At 34.4% G+C, this 18,939-nt stretch overlaps 2 protein-coding genes across 3 annotated transcripts; one reads left to right on the top strand and one right to left on the bottom strand.

Moving 5' to 3' along the window:
• Positions 1–134: 134 nt before the first annotated feature.
• LOC130988678 (uncharacterized) lies at positions 135–2,631 on the top strand. 2 transcript variants are annotated; one of them, XM_057912585.1, is made up of 4 exons: positions 152–622; positions 858–927; positions 2,262–2,302; positions 2,429–2,631. In XM_057912585.1, the coding sequence occupies exons 1-4, from the start codon at positions 450–452 to the stop codon at positions 2,499–2,501; spliced, it is 357 nt and encodes a 118-aa protein (XP_057768568.1). In that variant the 5' UTR covers positions 152–449; the 3' UTR covers positions 2,502–2,631. The 2 variants fall into 2 exon arrangements, with proteins under 2 accessions (XP_057768570.1, XP_057768568.1); XM_057912587.1 differs by lacking the exon at positions 858–927 and having other exon boundaries at positions 135–622.
• Positions 2,632–5,868: 3,237 nt separating this feature from the next.
• On the bottom strand, positions 5,869–7,086 carry LOC130988677 (probable carbohydrate esterase At4g34215). Its single transcript, XM_057912584.1, has 2 exons — positions 6,296–7,086; positions 5,869–6,220 (listed from the first exon to the last, which is right to left on the bottom strand). The coding sequence occupies exons 1-2, from the start codon at positions 6,881–6,883 to the stop codon at positions 6,014–6,016; spliced, it is 795 nt and encodes a 264-aa protein (XP_057768567.1). The 5' UTR covers positions 6,884–7,086; the 3' UTR covers positions 5,869–6,013.
• Between the last annotated feature and the right edge of the window lie 11,853 nt (positions 7,087–18,939).

The raw sequence follows: 18,939 nt of genomic DNA, 5'->3' as shown, positions 1-18,939 counted from the left end.
ACACACCTTTCTAGGCTTTTGATCAAAATTTTGAGTTTGAGTTTGATCAAAACTTTTTTTCATCTTTCTGCCTCTCAGTGGTTAAGATATTGGATTTATCAGAATTCAGGTTCTTGTTAAAACTGTGATGAGGGTTTCTGTGACTATCCCTATTGACATACATAATATCTCCTTGTAAAGGGCATGTTAGGATTTTTGTGTATCTTATTCTGAGAGCAGATATCTGTATTTATAGACAAAACACAGATATCTGCCACCTTCCACCGCGATTCGCCGCTCCCCTTTCCCCTCCACCGCTTTCTGCCCCGTCACCAAGTCGCCGTCAGAGATCTGCCCATTCCACCTTCTCCGATGCCACCTCCATTTCCCTCACCGGCCCCAGCCTCAAATTATAAACACCATGGACTCGCCGCCGTCAAATTGCTGATCCAAGCATAGTCTACACCTTAATGACTATTGCTTCGCGATTCAACCATGGATTCTCGCCGCGTCGGGTTGAAAGCTCAAAACTGCACTTCTCCCACCACGATTCGCCCCGCCGGCCTCCGCCGTTATCTGCCACCTCCCTTTCTCCCTCCCCCACCGCGATTCGCAGCGTCGGCCCTGCATCGATCTACCCAAGGTAAGTTTTTCTCCTCCATGGTAAGTTTTCTATTAGGAAAGATTACAATAGTAAATATAGAATGATTTCTCTACTTTAGAAAGAAGTTTTTTTTGGAAAGATTAAAAAGTATATACAAGGTAAATGTTTAACAATAGAAATTTTAAAACCTAGATTTTTAGTTATAAATTTATTAGTTCACTAACAATTCTGCTGCATCCACTCAATCGCCCGCCTCCACCATTTTCCTTGACAGACTCGGTCGGCTGTCAATTCTGCACCCCGTATCTGATCTAAGAGTTTTCCGGAACAAGCGTTTGATTGAGGCATTGCTCTTCATTTCGTGCCTATGGATTATGGAAGTCAGATATATTGATTTTTAAGTTGATTCGGTTTAATTTTAATGCGTATCTATGCATTTCATTTCGTGCCTATGGATTATAGAAGTCAGATATATTGATTTTTAAGTTGATTCGGTTTAATTTTGATGCGTATCTATGCATTTAGAATCCTGCTTCGGTTTGTGTTTATTTCTGTTTTGGTGGTATTGTTGTATTGGTTGATGTCCATTTACTATCCTGCTTCGGGTTGTTTCTCTTTTGAATTTATGAATTTTCTGTTTCCGCTAATTTGTGATCATGTTTGAAAAAATTGTTGCTTTACCTGGAACGTGTGTGTGTGTGTGTGTTTTTTTTTTTTTTTTTTTTTTTTTTTTTCTGATTATCAAAATATGCCTTTTTTTTTGCTGCTTGAATTGTTGCCGTATAGTGTAGCCGTGACTTAGGCCTTTTGACTGATTGTTCAGCTCTCTCAGCCATGGTTTCTGTTACCTACATTATCTCGATAATGACCTCTTCTTCCAGTTCGTAGAAGAAGAGGTGAACATATATATATATATACATATATACTGGTAAATAATATTGAATCAATGATTGCACACGGGTTCATTACTCCTGCATTCTTTTGAACAGATACTTACGAGATGCCAAGGAACTTCCTTTTTTAATGTCATTAACGGTTTTACTGATTTGCAATGATTGAGTATATGATACTGATAGAAGTGAGGTAGAAAGAATGAGGGCAACCGAGATGGAGGCTGCCGCCATTATGTTTTACTATTAATCTCTTCCTCTAATTTAGTTTTGAAACTTGAAAGCCGTTATGACAGGATGAGTTGGGTATCATTTATATCCAGTCTTGCCAATGCCTAGCTCAAAGCATATTAAATATCTCACTGTGATGTTTTTCTGAATGCTCCTGCATCATCTGGGTGTTAATCTTTTATTTTGTATTACTTTCTACCTCCAGTTGGGCTGTGTTAGTATATTGTGGAAATTAGAAGCATCAAAATTTGACGGAGTACTTGGGAGAAGGATGCATAGTTATTGCAAAGACTAACAGATTTTGGAATAATATTATGAGTATTCATTCTTACTCATTTACCTTTTCTGTTTTTATATGTTATTAGTTATTTTCCCTTTCACAAGACTTCAAATCAGTATTGGACTTTTATGAGAGGCCTACATAAACTTCTATAATTCTATTAACTTGCTTAACAAATACTAATTGCTGATAGATCTAATTCACTGAATGTATGTGCTGTTAGTTGTTAATAATGATTTACGCCGCATCGTGTTTCTTCTTCTTTTGTTGTGTTTAGGGAGCAGAGCAAACCTTGCAGAAAAGAAGGTCCGAGTTTTTGTAAGTCCATTCATCATCACCATCACCATCATGTTCATAAATTGCAGTAAATTGATACTGATAGAAAGCAACTTTATTGTTTACTTTGTTGTTAAATGATTTTGTTTAATTTGTCTTTGCTTACAGGTATTTCTTCATATTGCAGCACCAATATTTCTCCTTCTTTTTGCCTTTTCTTTTTTTTTCCGGGATTTGCTGACCGTAGTTTAGTTGCTTGCCTCATTGCTGTATACTTCGATGGAAGAAAGATTTGGATATGAGGTGATATTGTAGTTTATACTTCTCTTGGCTTCCTATTGAATTTTATGAAATGTTCATTTTTAACAGAAGATGAGATGGGGAATTATGCTTCTAACCTCTCACAGTATTGTTGTATGTTAGCATGAGTTTGAATAAGCAATTGATTATCAAATGATTATGGCTAATGTGAAACTGAATAGTACAGATTTGTATGATCCATTCTTATATGTGGCCATGTGAAACTGTGATTAGTTTATTATTATTGTGAGTATCTGTAACTGAAATTATTGGCATTGGCTTCCCGATTCCTTTCAGTGAGATTTTGATTGCTCGTGCATAATCAAAATCATGGTTTTAGTTGGAGGATAATATTGTATGGGAATTTGAGAATATATAATAGGAATTTGAGCAATTTGTTCCAGAACATGAACAACAGTTAGGGTGTTCTTGCTCTCCTTTTTTTTGTACAAACAAATATGTATGTGTAAATACATTATACATACATATATACTTTGGAAAGAAAGAACTCTCAAATTTTCTAGACCAAAGAGACTAAGTAAATAAATATATGTATTCATTTTGGATGTGCGTGTTCATAAATGCATTTAAATAAATAAGTAAATAAATATATGTACTCATTTTGGATCTAACTTATATAAGTAAAATAATTTTTAAATTTTAATGTGGTAGTCAAAAATATTATCCAACCTAACATAAAGCATTAATCATCACATTTGAAAGTATGAATCAACATTAATCTAATTAATAGATTTCTATGGATTTTAAAAGTCTGGGTGTATTCGTTCCAGACTTTTAAAAGTCTGCAGAAATCTGGGTGTATTCGTTTAAGACTTTTAAAAGTCCATATAAATCTGGGTGTATTCGTTTCAGACTTTTTAAAATCCATACAAATCTAGGTGTATTCGTTATTCCATTGACTTAAAATTTGGAATGACTTTCATGGATTTCATCCAAAAAATACACACGACGAAATCCGGGCAAGAACCACGAGAATTGAAATCCATGAAATTTTAAGCGAGCGCTGAGTTCCAGCGCCCGCGGCCAAGAAGCCAGTGAGCGCTGGAACTCAGCCACCGTTGAGAGAGTCCAGCATATGCTGGATTCCAGCATATGTTGGATTCGAGCGAGTCTGAATTCTTTGCCTCTCTCTCTACGCGCTCCGTGTCTCTCGCCACGTCGTTGCCGCTGCCGCCGCCGCAGGCCCACAGTCCCCCAGCGCAGTGTGAGCGCCGCACCATCTCTCCTCTCCCCGACTCTTCCGGGACCGCCCCGGCGCACCCCTCACCTCTCAGCTGCTGTGCCGTTTTGGTGCCCAATGCATTGCTCAACACTGGGTTTCCATGATGCCTTTTTGGTTTCCAGCGGTCGCTGGATTCCCAGCGGTGCTGGGATTCAGCGGGCGTTGGCATCATGGATTTCAATTCCAGAATTATCCCCTAAATTCTTCGAAAATCAGTGAAAATCGGGGTGAAATCCAACCACGAATTCTTTGAAAGTCGTCTGGAATCTATGTGAATTCCATGGAATTTAAATTCCATGGACTTTTTAAAGTCTGTGGAAATCCACAACGAATACACCCCCCTAAATAACGATGTTATAATTTTTTGAAATAATTAATTAGGAATCACTTATCTAATTAGAATTTATAATTATTTTTTATATCTATTTAAATGAGTAATTAATTATAGAGTTTTTTTTATTGAATAATTAATTATAGAGTTAATTAATACTTTTTCAAGTTTCAATTTTTAGTTATAAACATTAATTATAGTTGGCGTATTACATAATATTTTTGGCCGCCTCAAAAACTTGATTTAAGGGCATAGAATATTCTGCAATTTAATAAAATCTCAATATTGTAATTAAAAAAAACGCTCATTTACTATGATCGTATCATCTCAATTTAGTATTATTATTATTATTATTTTAAATAAATCATTTTGAAGGTGAGAAACTACAAAGAAAAAATCGAGAAACCAAACATGAACCAAAAGACAAGCAAACACATAATCAAAATTATAGAAACAAATAAAAGGAAATCAAATGAGAAACATACATTGAACTGTTGAGCATAGCCCTGAGCAAGAAATTAGAAAATGGGAAGCAATTAGAACGTAGACGTTGAGCATGAAGAAGATGGACCACTAGATCCCAACCCGCCAGAAATGGGAAGGCCACGGTGGCAGGCGGTGCCGTGGCGGCAGACTCAACAGACGGCAGTATGGTTTCGATTTTGGATTGTGAACTGTGAAGAACTCAATGGAAACTTATAACCTTGATTTTGGATTTTATATAGTTTTACATGTATGCGATTTTTTTTTTTATTACTATAATAGATTGACATGGCATATTAACAATTTTTTTAGTGAATAATCTCCATAATTTATAAATATATTATGAAATAATTTCTATATCTTTTTTATATAAATTATAACAGCAAATGATACCCGTCGAAATTCGACGGGTTACACACTAGTATACTTAATTTGAAATGGTATTTTCTGCAATGAATATCATAAAGAATTGTCTACGCAATCGGATGAGAGATAAATGGATAATTGATAGATTGATTGTATATATTGAGAAAGAGATTTTTGATGGTCGATCATGCAAATATTTCAATCAATGAAAACTCGTAAATCGTAATTCTAATAGACTTGAATTATTGTGTACTATAATTTTTTTAATGTACTTTATATTTATAGTATGTTTATATATATTTTGTGCCCCACAATAAAAAATTTCTGAATCCGTCCCTGGTTGGGGAGCAACTGTGTGTGCGTGATTCCAGTTTCTGATTTTATAGTTTCAATTCCGTTTTTCTCTTCAAAGTTCGTGAGTTAGCGGAGTGTTTTGTAAGCTCAATTTGTGGTATTCCAGATCGAATTTGTGAATAAAATTAGCTTGAGTTCTTGGTCCGTGGATGTAGGGAATTTTCCGAACCACGTAAATCCTGAGTTGTTTTTTGTTTTCTTGCCTAGTTTATCTTAACATTCTAGTAATTTAGATTTTGTTTCATGATTAAATTGTGTTTTACCCTTATTACCCATCACTGCATTTTTCCATTTGGACAATCTACAGTCTGTACAAAGTCGAAAATCTATTAATTCGTCTACTTTCCATAATTTGTTGCGTCAAACATTTAATTAATTGTAACAATACTTGATTCATGAGCATAATAATTTATCTATTTATATTTATTCCTCTTCTGTCTTTATCCGCCTTTTTTTGTTTGTTAAGGTAGACTGGACTTTTCCAACAAATTAAATTGTCGAACTTAAGAATATGTGTCATGCAGACCAATCTTGCAGAAATTCCAAGTTGTAAATCATATATATAGGCCTGATTCTTGCAGAAACTAATGCACTAATAATCGAATCTTAACATAAAAAATAAAAATAAATAAATACAAGCAGTACACCTAAGGAAAAGGAGAAGCCATTGACTAAGCTAGGTAAAATGCTTGACAAATGCATGCGCCATCTTTGAGCCCAGCTTCACTTGAGCGTCCGTGGTGAGGTGCAGCTTCTGGTAGTCGTCTACTGCCAAACCTTTGGCATCCACGCACATCAAGTTTGGAAGCTTCAAGTGCAACTGGATGCTTCTTATTTTTCTCGTCCCCGAATTAGTAGAAATATTCGGGGACGCCAAAGCCACCTACAACGTAACACATCATTATAATCAATCAATCTCCATTAATTACATTTCTTCTATACTGTTACATTTACATACCTGGATGATTGGCAGCGAAGGAGACGAGAGATCGTTTCGGACGTCATTGAAGAACGTCCTCAACCGATCCTCATACATGCCGGCAGTCGACACGTTAATGTCGTTCTCCCCTTGGTACCAGAGCATCCCCCGGAGCGCTCCTCCTTCCCTCAAGGCCGCCCGAGCCCGACTCATCAAGCGGGCGTAGAGGCAGCTTCCGCGTCTCCAGTCGGAGATGCCAGTCATTCCCACTGCACATGGAACCAAGCCGATGGTTCCAATAGTGGGGTCCCTCTTCAAGAGGGTGTTTGCGAAGGCCATCCCTGGCCCGATTCCCGCAGGAGCATTGCTGCCCGGGCAAGGCGCAAAGGAGATGTTTCCGTGTAGAGGCTCACGAGCCTCCTCCCATGCCGTCTGGTTGTTGAGACGGAGGATCCGTGGACTGGCTCGGCAGAGGGGAGGAGTGTATCCGTCCCATTTATTATGGAAAATGCCACCCCGGCCAGCCATATTGCTTTGCCCCGCCAGCAAGAATATTGCTTTGTCACAGGCTGAGGAAGAGGAAGCCCTAAGGAAGAAGGCTACAAGGAAGAATATCATCAGTGCCATGGTTGCGCTGCTTGTTTTCCAAAGGATGTGCGTTTGATTTAAGAGAGAGAGAGAGACAAGAGAATAGATGAATACGTAAAAGAGAGAGTGAGGCTGCAAATTATCTATCTATTAAAGCCTATATATAGAGAATTGAATACTGGATTTGATCATTTGAGACAATGAGTTGGACTTGGACTCTTATTAAGTTGCGATTTGGTTCATTCTCGGTTTAAAGAATGGAAGTTTTTTGAGCTAAATTTTTTTTACTAGTATATGAGACGATAGTTTCCATTTTGGGAAAGTTATGGGTATACTTGTTGTAAACTAATACGTTTGGTATCCATCAATCCGCTTTTCATCTCTGAATATATATTTCTTCATATCCTCATTTATTAAAAGTTGGGTTTCCATCACTCTGCACCAAATCTTTTCCAATATTATGAGAGAATAGACGATATGGAGAGAGAGAATATTAAGTAGGAGCAGTAGAGAGAGCTGAAAGTGTGAGGATATTAATTAGCTGATCCCTTCCCATAACCATATATAGACCATGGTAGGTTCAGACGGTAAAAAGTTAAAAACTAAGAGAGAGAGAGAGAGAGAGGCGAGAGAACGAGAAAAGAATCCACGAATAATACGCGAGAGAGAGGCGAGAGAACGAGAGAGGCGAGAGAGAGCTGACCCGATACTTGCGCGGGTATCGGGTACCCGATACCCTCCCAATTAATAAAGAGGGTTGGGTGAGGGCATGTAATTCCATAAAATTGCGGTTATCGGGTACCTGCGTCGGGCAAGTTTTCAGGGATATTTCTTCGTCATAGGTTTCATAGATAATTGATTAAATAGAAAGAATATTTTTATTTTTGTTTTTATTTTCAAAAAGCGGGATAAAATACCCTCAATTTGCAGCACAAAACACCCTCAAATTTAAACGGCTTCAAAAAAATTGTGGATAATGCGGGTACCTGAATACCCGCAGCGGGTATCGACGTTATCATGCTATAAAAGAGCAAATACTTATAATCAACCGCTAGAATATTGACAATGACAAAGAAAAAAACTACAGTTCCAGAGTACAATTAATAAAAAATAAAGCTAGTAGATCGAGTATAACTGAATTTTGGATTTTAACCAACATTTTTTTTAACAACTTAATTTATATTTTATTCTTCTTCCTTTTTTGGCGCACCTTTTCTGCTTTTTTTTTTCTTTGATTTTAATTTCCTTTCCTCATTTTTTTTATATAATATCGTTCATTTTCATATTTAATATTCTTCTTCTCTTAAATAATACATCATAAATTAGACTAATAGAACTTCAAGATAAACAAGTGAACTACTCGAGGAAGATATTCTATATAACAAGCAAAATAATAGGCAAAACTTATTTAGAAGGAAAAGAACAAAATCTATAATTTATCTATAATATATATTATTAAAAATACAACTTTCAATTGAAATTTCAAATGAATTTCTAAATTGAGTGATAAATTTGTTATTGTAATAAAATTGAAGGTTTATTTATAAACTATATACTCCCACCGTCCATCAAAAGTATAGCACTTTTGATGGAAACATGTTTTAATAAAATTGGTGCTGATTTTTTGTAATGGAGAAAGGGTCTCACCATTTTATGAGATGTGTGGTTGAGATTGAATTTGGGGTGATTTTTTTTTGTAAATTAGAAGTATTTGTCAGGATAAAAGTTAAGAAAAAGATATGGGGTCATGTTCTAAAAATGAAAGTTTCATACTTTTCGTGGACGCCAAAAATGGCAAAAGTGTCATATTTTTCGTGGATGGGGGAGTATTTGTTTTTTATATTCTTTTTCTTTAACTTCTTATTTATCTATTTATTTCTTTTTAAAAATTTTGAAATTCTACTAATTATAAGATAGTTGATCTATATATCAAATTAAAGATACTGACAAGAGCTTCAAATTGATATATATTATGTAAATATTGGATTTATAATGTAAAATTATATTTATTTAAAAATTAAAACTTAGGAAAATTCTTTCTCCTATCTCCACTTTTTTTTTAATAGCTCTATTTTTTTTTTTTCATTTTTTGCTTATTGGGATCAACTCAGTTGACTCATTATCAGTTGAACATGTTCTTAGACACATCTCTGATCCAAAAACAAAAAAGATGCATGTAATTGGTGTTGCATTCCCCCTTCCTCATATATTAATACATACTCGCTTGTGACCAATATTTTTTTTGTAGTTTTATTTCTATTTGTTTACTTATTGTGCTTATCTGAATTCATATTTCATACTATTTGTGTGTCATTCATATTTACATCTAAGCATAATATAAGCTGAAAAGGATAACAAAAAGGTTTTTAATAAGTGAGTTATTCAAACTACCATATTTCGCACTCATTTCAATTATTACTAGTTCAACTAATTAGCTGAACGGTTGGCATTAAGATTGTTAACTGATATACTGTGAACTGAGTAATTTGGAATATGATCAGCTACATGTTAGTTGATTAGATTTAATTTCAGCTGACTCATTATCATTTGCACCTATTCTTATAATAGCTTTGATCAAGAAACGAAAAAGTTGCAATTGATATATATTTTTCCGCTCATACACCAATACGTACTCACTCCGGACCAATAATATGTGTCCCAAAATATAAAATAAGATAGAAGAGATGAGAGACAAATTTCTTATGCTTATTCAGTAATTGGGAGTCTCATGCATATATACTATGTTCTGCACGAGATCTGATTGTTAGACCAAAATAAAGTAATATTTCATCAAAGAGATGATAATTGAAAAAAGAATAAAAAAATCTTATAATTATGTATGACTACACCAAAAATCAATTACGTACCTTGATGCAGATCATAACTAGGGTGGTAATGCTAAGTGTATTAGGAAAAATTGAGTCGTTTGAAAATTGACCGATAGAATATGTCACAACTCTCATGTTGTAACCGATATTTGTTGCGATGTAAGAGCACTCCCAGCAGAAATCCCAAAATTATGCTCATATATTCCTGCCTAAAGCTTCCCTATTTAATTTTAGGATCTCGATTTTATAAATGCATACACCAGATCTCCTATTTTCTACATAAAAATAATAATTATGTGTGGGCCCTACTAATTATAAGCTTAAAATAAATTTTGGGTGGGTGTAAATTTTAGATTGAATTTAAGTAGGTGTAAAATTTTTTGTGGGCCCCATCCAATTTAGGGGATCTGCTGAATGTATTTTTTTTAATCTCATTTTCAATTGTTTTAGCCTAAATTTAGAGTTAGTGATGCATTTAGGTGATCTGCTGGAAGTGCTCTAAGGCTTACTAAGAAGATTAGTAAAGTTTACTTTTATACAATTTGTTGAAGATTTAAGAAGCCATGACTTGCCAACAAGGATCAAGTGACGTTTACCAATTATTGTATTTTCTCTGGTAATATATTTAGATAGAGTTTATATATATATATATATATATATATATATATATATATATAGGGAGAAGATCCATGAAATATGATAAGTAATTTGAGAATGAAGAATTAACAAGGGCCCTTGGATTTAGCAGATCATACGGTTAAGATAATTGACATTAATTAATTCAAAAATTATACTAAAGGTTAACTTGGTAATTTATTTTTATTTGTAACCGTCCTAAGTTTGACCGAATCATATTCATTTCGGTTGATTAGATTCATATCTTTATTTTGTGCCTTTTTTTGTTTTTTTGCCTTTTTTAGTTTGGAAGATTATAGAATTAATTAAAAGATATGTTTCATATCCATATTTACATATATATAATATTATTTTCATTAAACTACTTCACATTGAATTAACGAGTATTAAATAGATCTGCATAGATTTCACTTAATTAATTTGTATATATTCTATTAATTTTTTCGTAATAAATTTAACAGAATTAACATATCTTATTTTTTGTACCTTTATTCAAAATGTTTCATGTTAATTATTTTAGTTTATAGCAATAAAAAAATTCTAATATTTTATTTTGATGTTCGTGAGTTTATTAAGCTTATTCAAAATGTTTTATGTTAATATTTTATGTCAGTTAAAAATTCGAATATTTTATTTACATGTTCGTAATTTTAATAAGCTTATTTGAAAAGTTTTATACTAATCAAATATCAATAATATTATTTAGGAATATAATATGTAACGAATAATCACAAATTTTCAATGAATAAAGCATAAAACATTTTATGTTTTATATCAGCAAGAAAAATTCGAATATTTTATGCAGATGTTCGTAATTTATTTATGTTTGTTCGAAATGTTATATATTAAATATTTTACGTAAGCAAGAAAAATTCGAATATTTTATTTAGATATTTATAAATTTTGTACACTTGTTCGAAATATTTTATGCACAAAGCGTAATGTTAATCATTTTTTATAGGCTAATAATATCAATTAAACATGGTGGATGAAAAAAATAGGGATTATAATAGGCTAATAATATCAACTAAAAGAAGCAGCATCTCAAGCTTTTCAGGTAAAGGAATCATGCATCATCGAGAGTTTATACAATTGGGCTGGAGAAACATTCAATCACAGCAACATAAGTGGGAAATTAGTTTTATGTTTGCTTTGAAATATACTAGTATATGCGAAAAATGATATTGGTATAATAAACATTTATACCAATCAAATTATCACCACTTGGGGCAAGTTGTCACGAATTTGAGCAATCGAAATGCAGAAACAAAATAGCATCAATAAAGATTTTATTAGGAGACTCAGAACCAAAACTATCACTAATCACAAGTGGGCCTTCTCAAATTCTGTTGCCGTTGCGCCATGGCCGCTTCTGTTTTTTTTAGGTGTGCGAGCAGACCCGGGCCTCCTTCGCCGGCAAGGCCGACGAGCCTCCGTCTGCGCCGACTGCGACCGCGACATCCACTTCACCAACCCCTTCGTCTGCCGCCATGAGTGCGTTCCCGTGGCTGTGGTCCTCTTCTACAACTCAGCCACCAAGTTCTCGCCCCCTCCACCGAGCAGCAATTTCGTAGAAGAAGAAAGGGAATGAGAGATTAGAGAGAGAGAGAGAAAATATGGTAGTTTAGGAAGATTAGAGAGAGAGAAAACAATACACCTTAGGAAGGTGGAAGACGCGTGAAAGACGGGAAGTGGAGAATCTTCCAAATTTATCTTGTGGGTAAAATTCCGAATAACCCCCAAAAACTGTAGAAACTCGACTGCAATAAATGAAACGTGGTTTTGTTTTTTAATCTCCTAAAAATCTGGAGCCGTTCGATTTGATAGATCTAATGGTACATAGTAATTCTCTATTCTCTACTAAACACTAATTCTCTATGGATCCCTCCCCTATATATATATATATATATATATATATATATATATATATATAGGGGCCGCTCCAATGAGACCCCCTAATTTTAGTGAAATCTAGGGTACGATCTGATGCGTTTATTTTATCAATCATATGGCTGATATTGTATTTGGAGGAAGATTTTTTTTCGCAGGGTTCGAATCCTGTAGGGAACAGAATTTTTTATATTTTGTTATATAGAAAATTAAACCTTAGGACAATTCATGAAAATTGCTAAAAATTAAAAATACAAATATGATAATAAAAAAAATACAATCATAGTTCACATCCATATAAAGTTTACCTGTGTCGAATAGAGAAGATAAAACATACAACATGATAGGTTGGCAGACAAAATGGAGGAATATAATTAAATAAAATGTTTGAGAAATTGAGGAAGAAAACGTAAAACACTTATATGGAAGAATTACATGTGACTATGTGAGGCTATCAAACAATTCAAGCTAATTCAAATGAATTTTGAGGCCGATTAGGAATGCAGGACATTAATTAGTTCTGACTTTTGCATCAAAGTGTCTGTATCTTTCTTTTGTTATTGTTACTTTTTTAGGGTATTTTTTTTTGCTAAATTTACAGGGATATGGGCATACTTTTTTTCAAATAAATAAATAAAAGAAATAAGATGCTTTAGCGTCTTCCTTGAGTGAGAATAGACTGATTTGGTACCTATTCTTAGCATTTTCCTATTTTTAAAAAGCCATAATGGATGGGTTACATTAAATACTTAATGTGACATCTAACCAACCCATATTGATCAAACATTCAAATGAATTTATTTCTGATTTCTGGGATTTGTTTTTGTTAAGTGATTTAAATTAACAAAGAATTTACTAAAATTCCCTCGACAATCCTTCACGCCCTATCAATTTTATGACTCAAAAACTAAAAACTTATAAGAAACAAATCGTGAATGATGGTGAAATAAAATAAGGTGATTAAATTAAACAGGTGTAAGCAAAGAACCCTATATTCGAAGCAACTACGAAAGAGAAGAAGACACACAACGCGCGATATACGTGGTTCGACAATGTGCCTACATCCACGGAGGGTGAGATGATATCTTTATCCCTTTACCGGAAACTATCGCCGGAGTTACAGCTAGCACTTCACACACCAACCTCAAGAAACGCAGCAAGAGATTTAGAAGTACAAAACTCACGCTATAAACTCTCTCTCTCAGCTAATCTTGCGTACAAGGATGAAGAAAAGATTAACTCACGCTAAACTGCAAAAACAGTATATAAACTAGAGCTTAACAACTTAACTAACTATCAGCTCCAAAACGGCGTCGTCGGATGTTTAAGTTGCAACGGCTCTTTCCCAAAATTTCTGATAAGTCCTTGAGCAATAAAGATGTTCAAAAATGAACCCCAGAAATATCCAATCTTTGCAGTCACTAATTTCCACAATCTCCACCTTGACCAAAAGATTAACTAGGAATAAAGAACACACACCTTCCCCTCAAAACTGCCCCATTACAGGGCATCCACGACCTCAGATCATATTGCAAGAAGCAAGGCCAACCAACCTAACGCAGTGCGAAAACTTGCTAGTTGGAAGAGCCTTTGTGAGCATATCAACAGGGTTGTCTTCTGTTCCTATCTTCTTCGCTTGCACCAGACCTTTGTTCACGATATCCTTAATAAAATAATACCGCACGTCGATATACTTTGGTCTTTCATGAAATGCACTGTGCTTGACAAGATGCAACGCACTTTGGCTATCACAATATATACCAACACATCTTTGAGTGACTCCAAAATTCTTTAGAATTCCCTTCAACCATAATGACTCCTTAACCGCCTCAGTTAAAGCCATATATTCAGCCTCAGTATTAAGAATACAAATATGATACAAAAAAAAAAAAAATTACAATCATAGTTCACATCCATATAAAGTTTATCTGTGTCGAATAAAGAAGATAAAACATACAACATGATAGGTTGGCAGACAAAATGGAGGAATATAATCAAATAAAATGTTTGGGAAATTGAGGAAGAAGAAGTAAAACACTTATATGGAAGAATTACATGTGACTATGTGAGGCTAACAAACAATTCAAGCTAATTCAATTGAATTGTGAGGCCGATTGCGATTAGCAATGCAGGACATTAATTAGTTCTGACTTTTGCATCAAAATGTTTGTATCTTTCTTTTGTTATTGTTACTTTTTTAGGGTATTTTTTTTTGCTAAATTTACAGGGATATGGGCATCACTTTTTTTCAAATAAATAAATAAAGGAAATAAGATGCTTTAGCGTCTTCCTTGAGTGAGAATAGACTGATTTGGTACCTATTCTTAGCATTTTCCTATTTTTAAAAAGCCATAAGAGCACTCCCAGCAGAAATCCTAAAATTATGCTCCTATATTTCTCCCTAAAGCTTCCCTATTTAATTTTAGGATCTCGATTTTATAAATGCATACACCAGATCTCCTATTTTCTACATAAAAATAATAATTATGTGTGAGCCCTACTAATTATAAGCTTAAAATAAATTTAGGGTGGGTGTAAATTTAAAATTGAATTTAGGTAGGTGTAAAAATTTTTGTGGGCTAAATTTAGGGGATCTGCTGGATGCATTTTTTACCTCATTTTCAATTGTTTTAGCCTAAATTTAGAGTTAGTGATGCATTTAGGTGATCTGCTGGGAGTGCTCTAATGGATGAGCGGCTCCTCCAGATTTGGAAGATCTTGGTAATTACTAGGTCCAGCATGTTCTGTCGGCATATACATCGGTGCTTCCCCGTGATAAACCCAGGTTGTGTAATTGAGGAAAAATCCACGCCTACTAACATGTTCTCTGACCGTAGGTACATATAAAATGGCTGCATTCTTGCACTTCTTACACGGGCACCTAATGTTACTTTCTTCATTTGTGTACGCCGTTTGATTTATCGCATACTCAAGGAAACTCTTAAGTCTCGTTTCAAATGCAGAACGATCATTGTATCTCGCGTACATCCACATACGATTATCACTCATTCTTGCAAATTCTAATTGAAAAAAATAAATAAAAGATCATAAATTACTTGAATCAAACGAAATTTCGACATCATAACCCCACTATCCTAACTATCAAGTGCTCGACTCTACCAGCAGCTATAGTGACCATAGTGGTCCTAATTTACTAAGCCTATACTAGGTCTATCCGGTCCCCAATTGCCGAAGTAATAATACAATACATATAAAGCAATAAAAAAAACAAAGTAATTAAATTTAAAACAATGATTGTTGGGAGAAGATCCTTAAGAAATAATCAATTTCTATCTCAAAGGGAGAAGAAATTAATTAAATCTATCCCACAATATATAATAACATATCATTTCATCATAAACACATACTAACATACTTTATATATAAACTAACAAATTAATATAATTATATAAAATTAATCATGCTTCATAATCAATCATACTATAAATTAATTATAATTAATCTAATTAACATTAAATTTAATCTAACAAAATAATAGTAAATAAATTTAAAATTAATCTAACATATTAATCTAATTAATCATAAAATTAATCATGCTTCATAATGAATCATACTATAAATAAAGTAAAATTAATCCAATTAACATTAATTTAAATAAACAAAATAATAAATTAATAAATAAAATGGCGAGAGAGAGAGAGCGTACAGTGGTGGTCGACAGCGGAGCGTCGTCAAGACAGCGACAGAGCGACGTCATCGAACTAATACGATAAAAAAAAGAAAATGAGTGAAATGTGAGAAAGAGGACCTGCAGGGGTGGCTGGCCGGAAACGGTGGCTGACGGCGACGGGGGCTGGACGGTGGCGGTGGCTGGGGGCGGGTCGGCGGTGCTGGGGGTGGGGGGTGCGGCGTGAGCAAAAGGGGGGGGGGTCTGTGCGGCGGCGGAAACTAACAGGGGCGGAAGAAAAGGGTTTAATAATTAGCGACTGCAAAATGCTGTCGCTATTCCGCGACCCGCTTCCTATTAGTGACGGCGTTGAGCCCCGCCACTAATTAGCGGCGGTCACGCCGTCGGTAATATATTCAATTTTTTTTTTAAATATAGACGTTATTGACGGTATTGCCGCTGGCAATTAGCGACGGCGTCTTTGCCGCTGGAAATTTGTAAATCCGGGTCGTCTATCGCGCCGGCGGAAGGCCGTCGTTAAATGCCGGCGGCCAAGACGCCGTCGCTAATTGCTGCCGGCAATTAGCGATTTTTTTGTAGTGTTGCCCCACAAGTTACACATAAGGGTCGGCCCTGGCTGGTCGTGATGCGATTGACATTGTTTTTAGTTTGTTCATATTTAAGTATTATGTTTTTGCATAGATAAATTTGTATTGCACGCTTGACATAGGTCAAGTATTGTATAAATTATTTTATTCCAAGTATAATATATTTGTTAAGATATATATGTATTTACATGAAATACTTTCAACATAATAATAATAATAATAATAATAATAATAATAATAATAATAATAATAATAATAATAATAATAATAATAATAATAATAATAATAATAATAATAAATTTGTTACTTATACTAGAGTATTTGATTTGAATCCAATAATTTGTATGAGATTAATCTTGATTGTAAATCTGAATCATCATATCATGGCAGTTTACATCTAATAACATACGTTACAGTGAGTGAAATTTATTCGATATTGTTATATAATCCTAATCTAATTTAAAAATAGCAACCTGCTTATAATTAATATTGTCATAGCTGATTGACACTTTAACATCGTCAACCTTCCAATATATGTGTTGTCGACCTTCATCTCGAATCGGATCGTATATAATAAAATAAACCAATTCTCCTCCTTCATTTTTGATAATTCCACAATTTATTAGTTGGTTTGTGTTATTTACCTTCAATTCATATGTCTCGCCCCTATTCAGATAACGGTCCAGTGGACCATGACTGTAGTCCATTGGACCGTTAGTAAAATGGAGATAGAGAGGAAGCTTCGTTGCTTCCATTGCGCTAATCAAATGAATAATTGGTACGGCGTCACTACCTTTGATGTTGGCAACACCTAACTCCAAGATCATGCTTAGGAGCAACAATTTAAATGCCATTTTATTTTTGCCTCTATGCTGTTGTCTATATTTTTTGTTGGATTTATAGAAGACCATTTCAAGACCGTTTCATAAGTAATGAATGAGGAATTAATGGTGTGGACCTAACAAAATTAAGAATATATAGATTCTAAAAATGTACTAACCCCCCCCTCCTTAAAATGCATTTATTATCTTTAATCACATGCGAATTTTAAATTGCACTAGTGAATTACAGTTTTTCAAAGAAAACAATCGTCACTAAAATTTATATATACAATAAATATTGAAATACCCGTTTGCCTTTATACACATATAAAATCTAGTAGATACCCAAGTTAGTACCGGACGAGATACCAAATCACAGCAGATAACAAATAGAGAAATAAGCTTGAACACACGATATGGTAACCCAATTCGATGATAGAACACCTACGTCTTGGGGGTCTTGTCCAGAGAAAACAATTCACTATGAGAGATTAAACTACAGCAGGACTTACAACGGATCAACCTTCTATGCCTCTATAATTTCCCAAAACCTCAACACTAGAGAAACGTTGTGTCACGACCGGTCCTAATTAAGGATAATTAAGCCGGGAAACCGTGACTAATGGAGGGATATTAGAAGCGGGGTAGAAAGGGGATAATTAAACAAAGAAGAATCACATTTCATCATTTAACAAAAGGAATATTTATAATATAACAGAAGTTTAGTCGTATAGACTCAAATAACTAATAAGTTCAGATATCTCTGACTTAGCCAAATAAACATAAAACTTCTGAGTACGCAGCGGAATATGATTCTGATTACATGTATGAAGACATGTAACCCTAGAGTTCATTAATACATAATAAGACAAAAGAATCTCGCTCGTCACTTCATCACCATCGGCAGCTGCTCAACCTGCACATTTAGAAATATATGCAGGGCTTGAGTACAAAAGTACTCAGTGGGCACGTATGCCTAAGTATAAAAATACATGCTTCAAAATTGTAAATTGTCATGCCATCATAAACAGTACAGCAAGGGAGTTTTTCGCTAAAAGGCCCAAGCTTACTAAATTCATTTGTGATTCTTAAAGTTCGACTGCAGTCTAAGTTCTGTAATCTATCATATCTGGAACTGTGTGCCGGAGAGGTGGCCACCTCTCACGGTCACTTGACCGGCCAACCCGCTAGATGACTCACGGCCACTGGTGTACACTAGCCCTGGCAGGATAGCTATCAACTGCTCAAGACCCGAATTCGATTACATGGTAAAAGTCACATCAGATAGATATCATACTGAAATTTAAATATTTTATGGCAAGACAATATTTGAAATAACTTCAATTAATGTAGTCATGAAATAACTTGCTTGAACGTAATATTTAAACTCATTTGATATATATGAAAGTAATGCCCACCTGTTAGAAACTTTTTGTGGTACAGTAGCTCCTTGACTGATTATTAATCTCGAGCTTGACCTTTATTACGAGAATATAAATAAGATATTGCTCGAGTAAAATCCTCAAATAATGAGATTACAGAATTAATTATGCATGATTTTTATGCATGATTTATTACTCCAAGATGATATTAGATAATTACTACTATTAATCCTCACTATCGGATCAAATAAATACCAACTAGGTTTCATCTTGCGTGGTTGAGTAATTAACTAAAATAATCC

Source organism: Salvia miltiorrhiza, chromosome 6 (genome assembly GCF_028751815.1).
Source record: "Salvia miltiorrhiza cultivar Shanhuang (shh) chromosome 6, IMPLAD_Smil_shh, whole genome shotgun sequence".
NCBI classification, from domain to species: domain Eukaryota; kingdom Viridiplantae; phylum Streptophyta; class Magnoliopsida; order Lamiales; family Lamiaceae; genus Salvia; species Salvia miltiorrhiza.
Note: the sequence above shows the minus strand (reverse complement) of the source record. Positions and strands in the feature narration are given on the sequence as shown.

What these genes read in the sequence shown, in the direction of transcription:
- LOC130988678 (XM_057912585.1), top strand. Translation starts at nt 450, where the DNA reads ATGACTATTGCTTCGCGATTCAACCATGGATTCTCGCCGCGTCGGGTT. An exon ending in GGAACAAGCGTTTGATTGAG is followed by an intron (nt 928 to 2,261) that starts GCATTGCTCTTC and finishes TGTTGTGTTTAG; the next exon opens with GGAGCAGAGCAAACCTTGCA. An exon ending in AAAAGAAGGTCCGAGTTTTT is followed by an intron (nt 2,303 to 2,428) that starts GTAAGTCCATTC and finishes CTTTGCTTACAG; the next exon opens with GTATTTCTTCATATTGCAGC.
- LOC130988677 (XM_057912584.1), bottom strand. Translation starts at nt 6,883, where the DNA reads ATGGCACTGATGATATTCTTCCTTGTAGCCTTCTTCCTTAGGGCTTCC. An exon ending in CTTCGCTGCCAATCATCCAG is followed by an intron (nt 6,221 to 6,295) that starts GTATGTAAATGT and finishes GTTACGTTGTAG; the next exon opens with GTGGCTTTGGCGTCCCCGAA.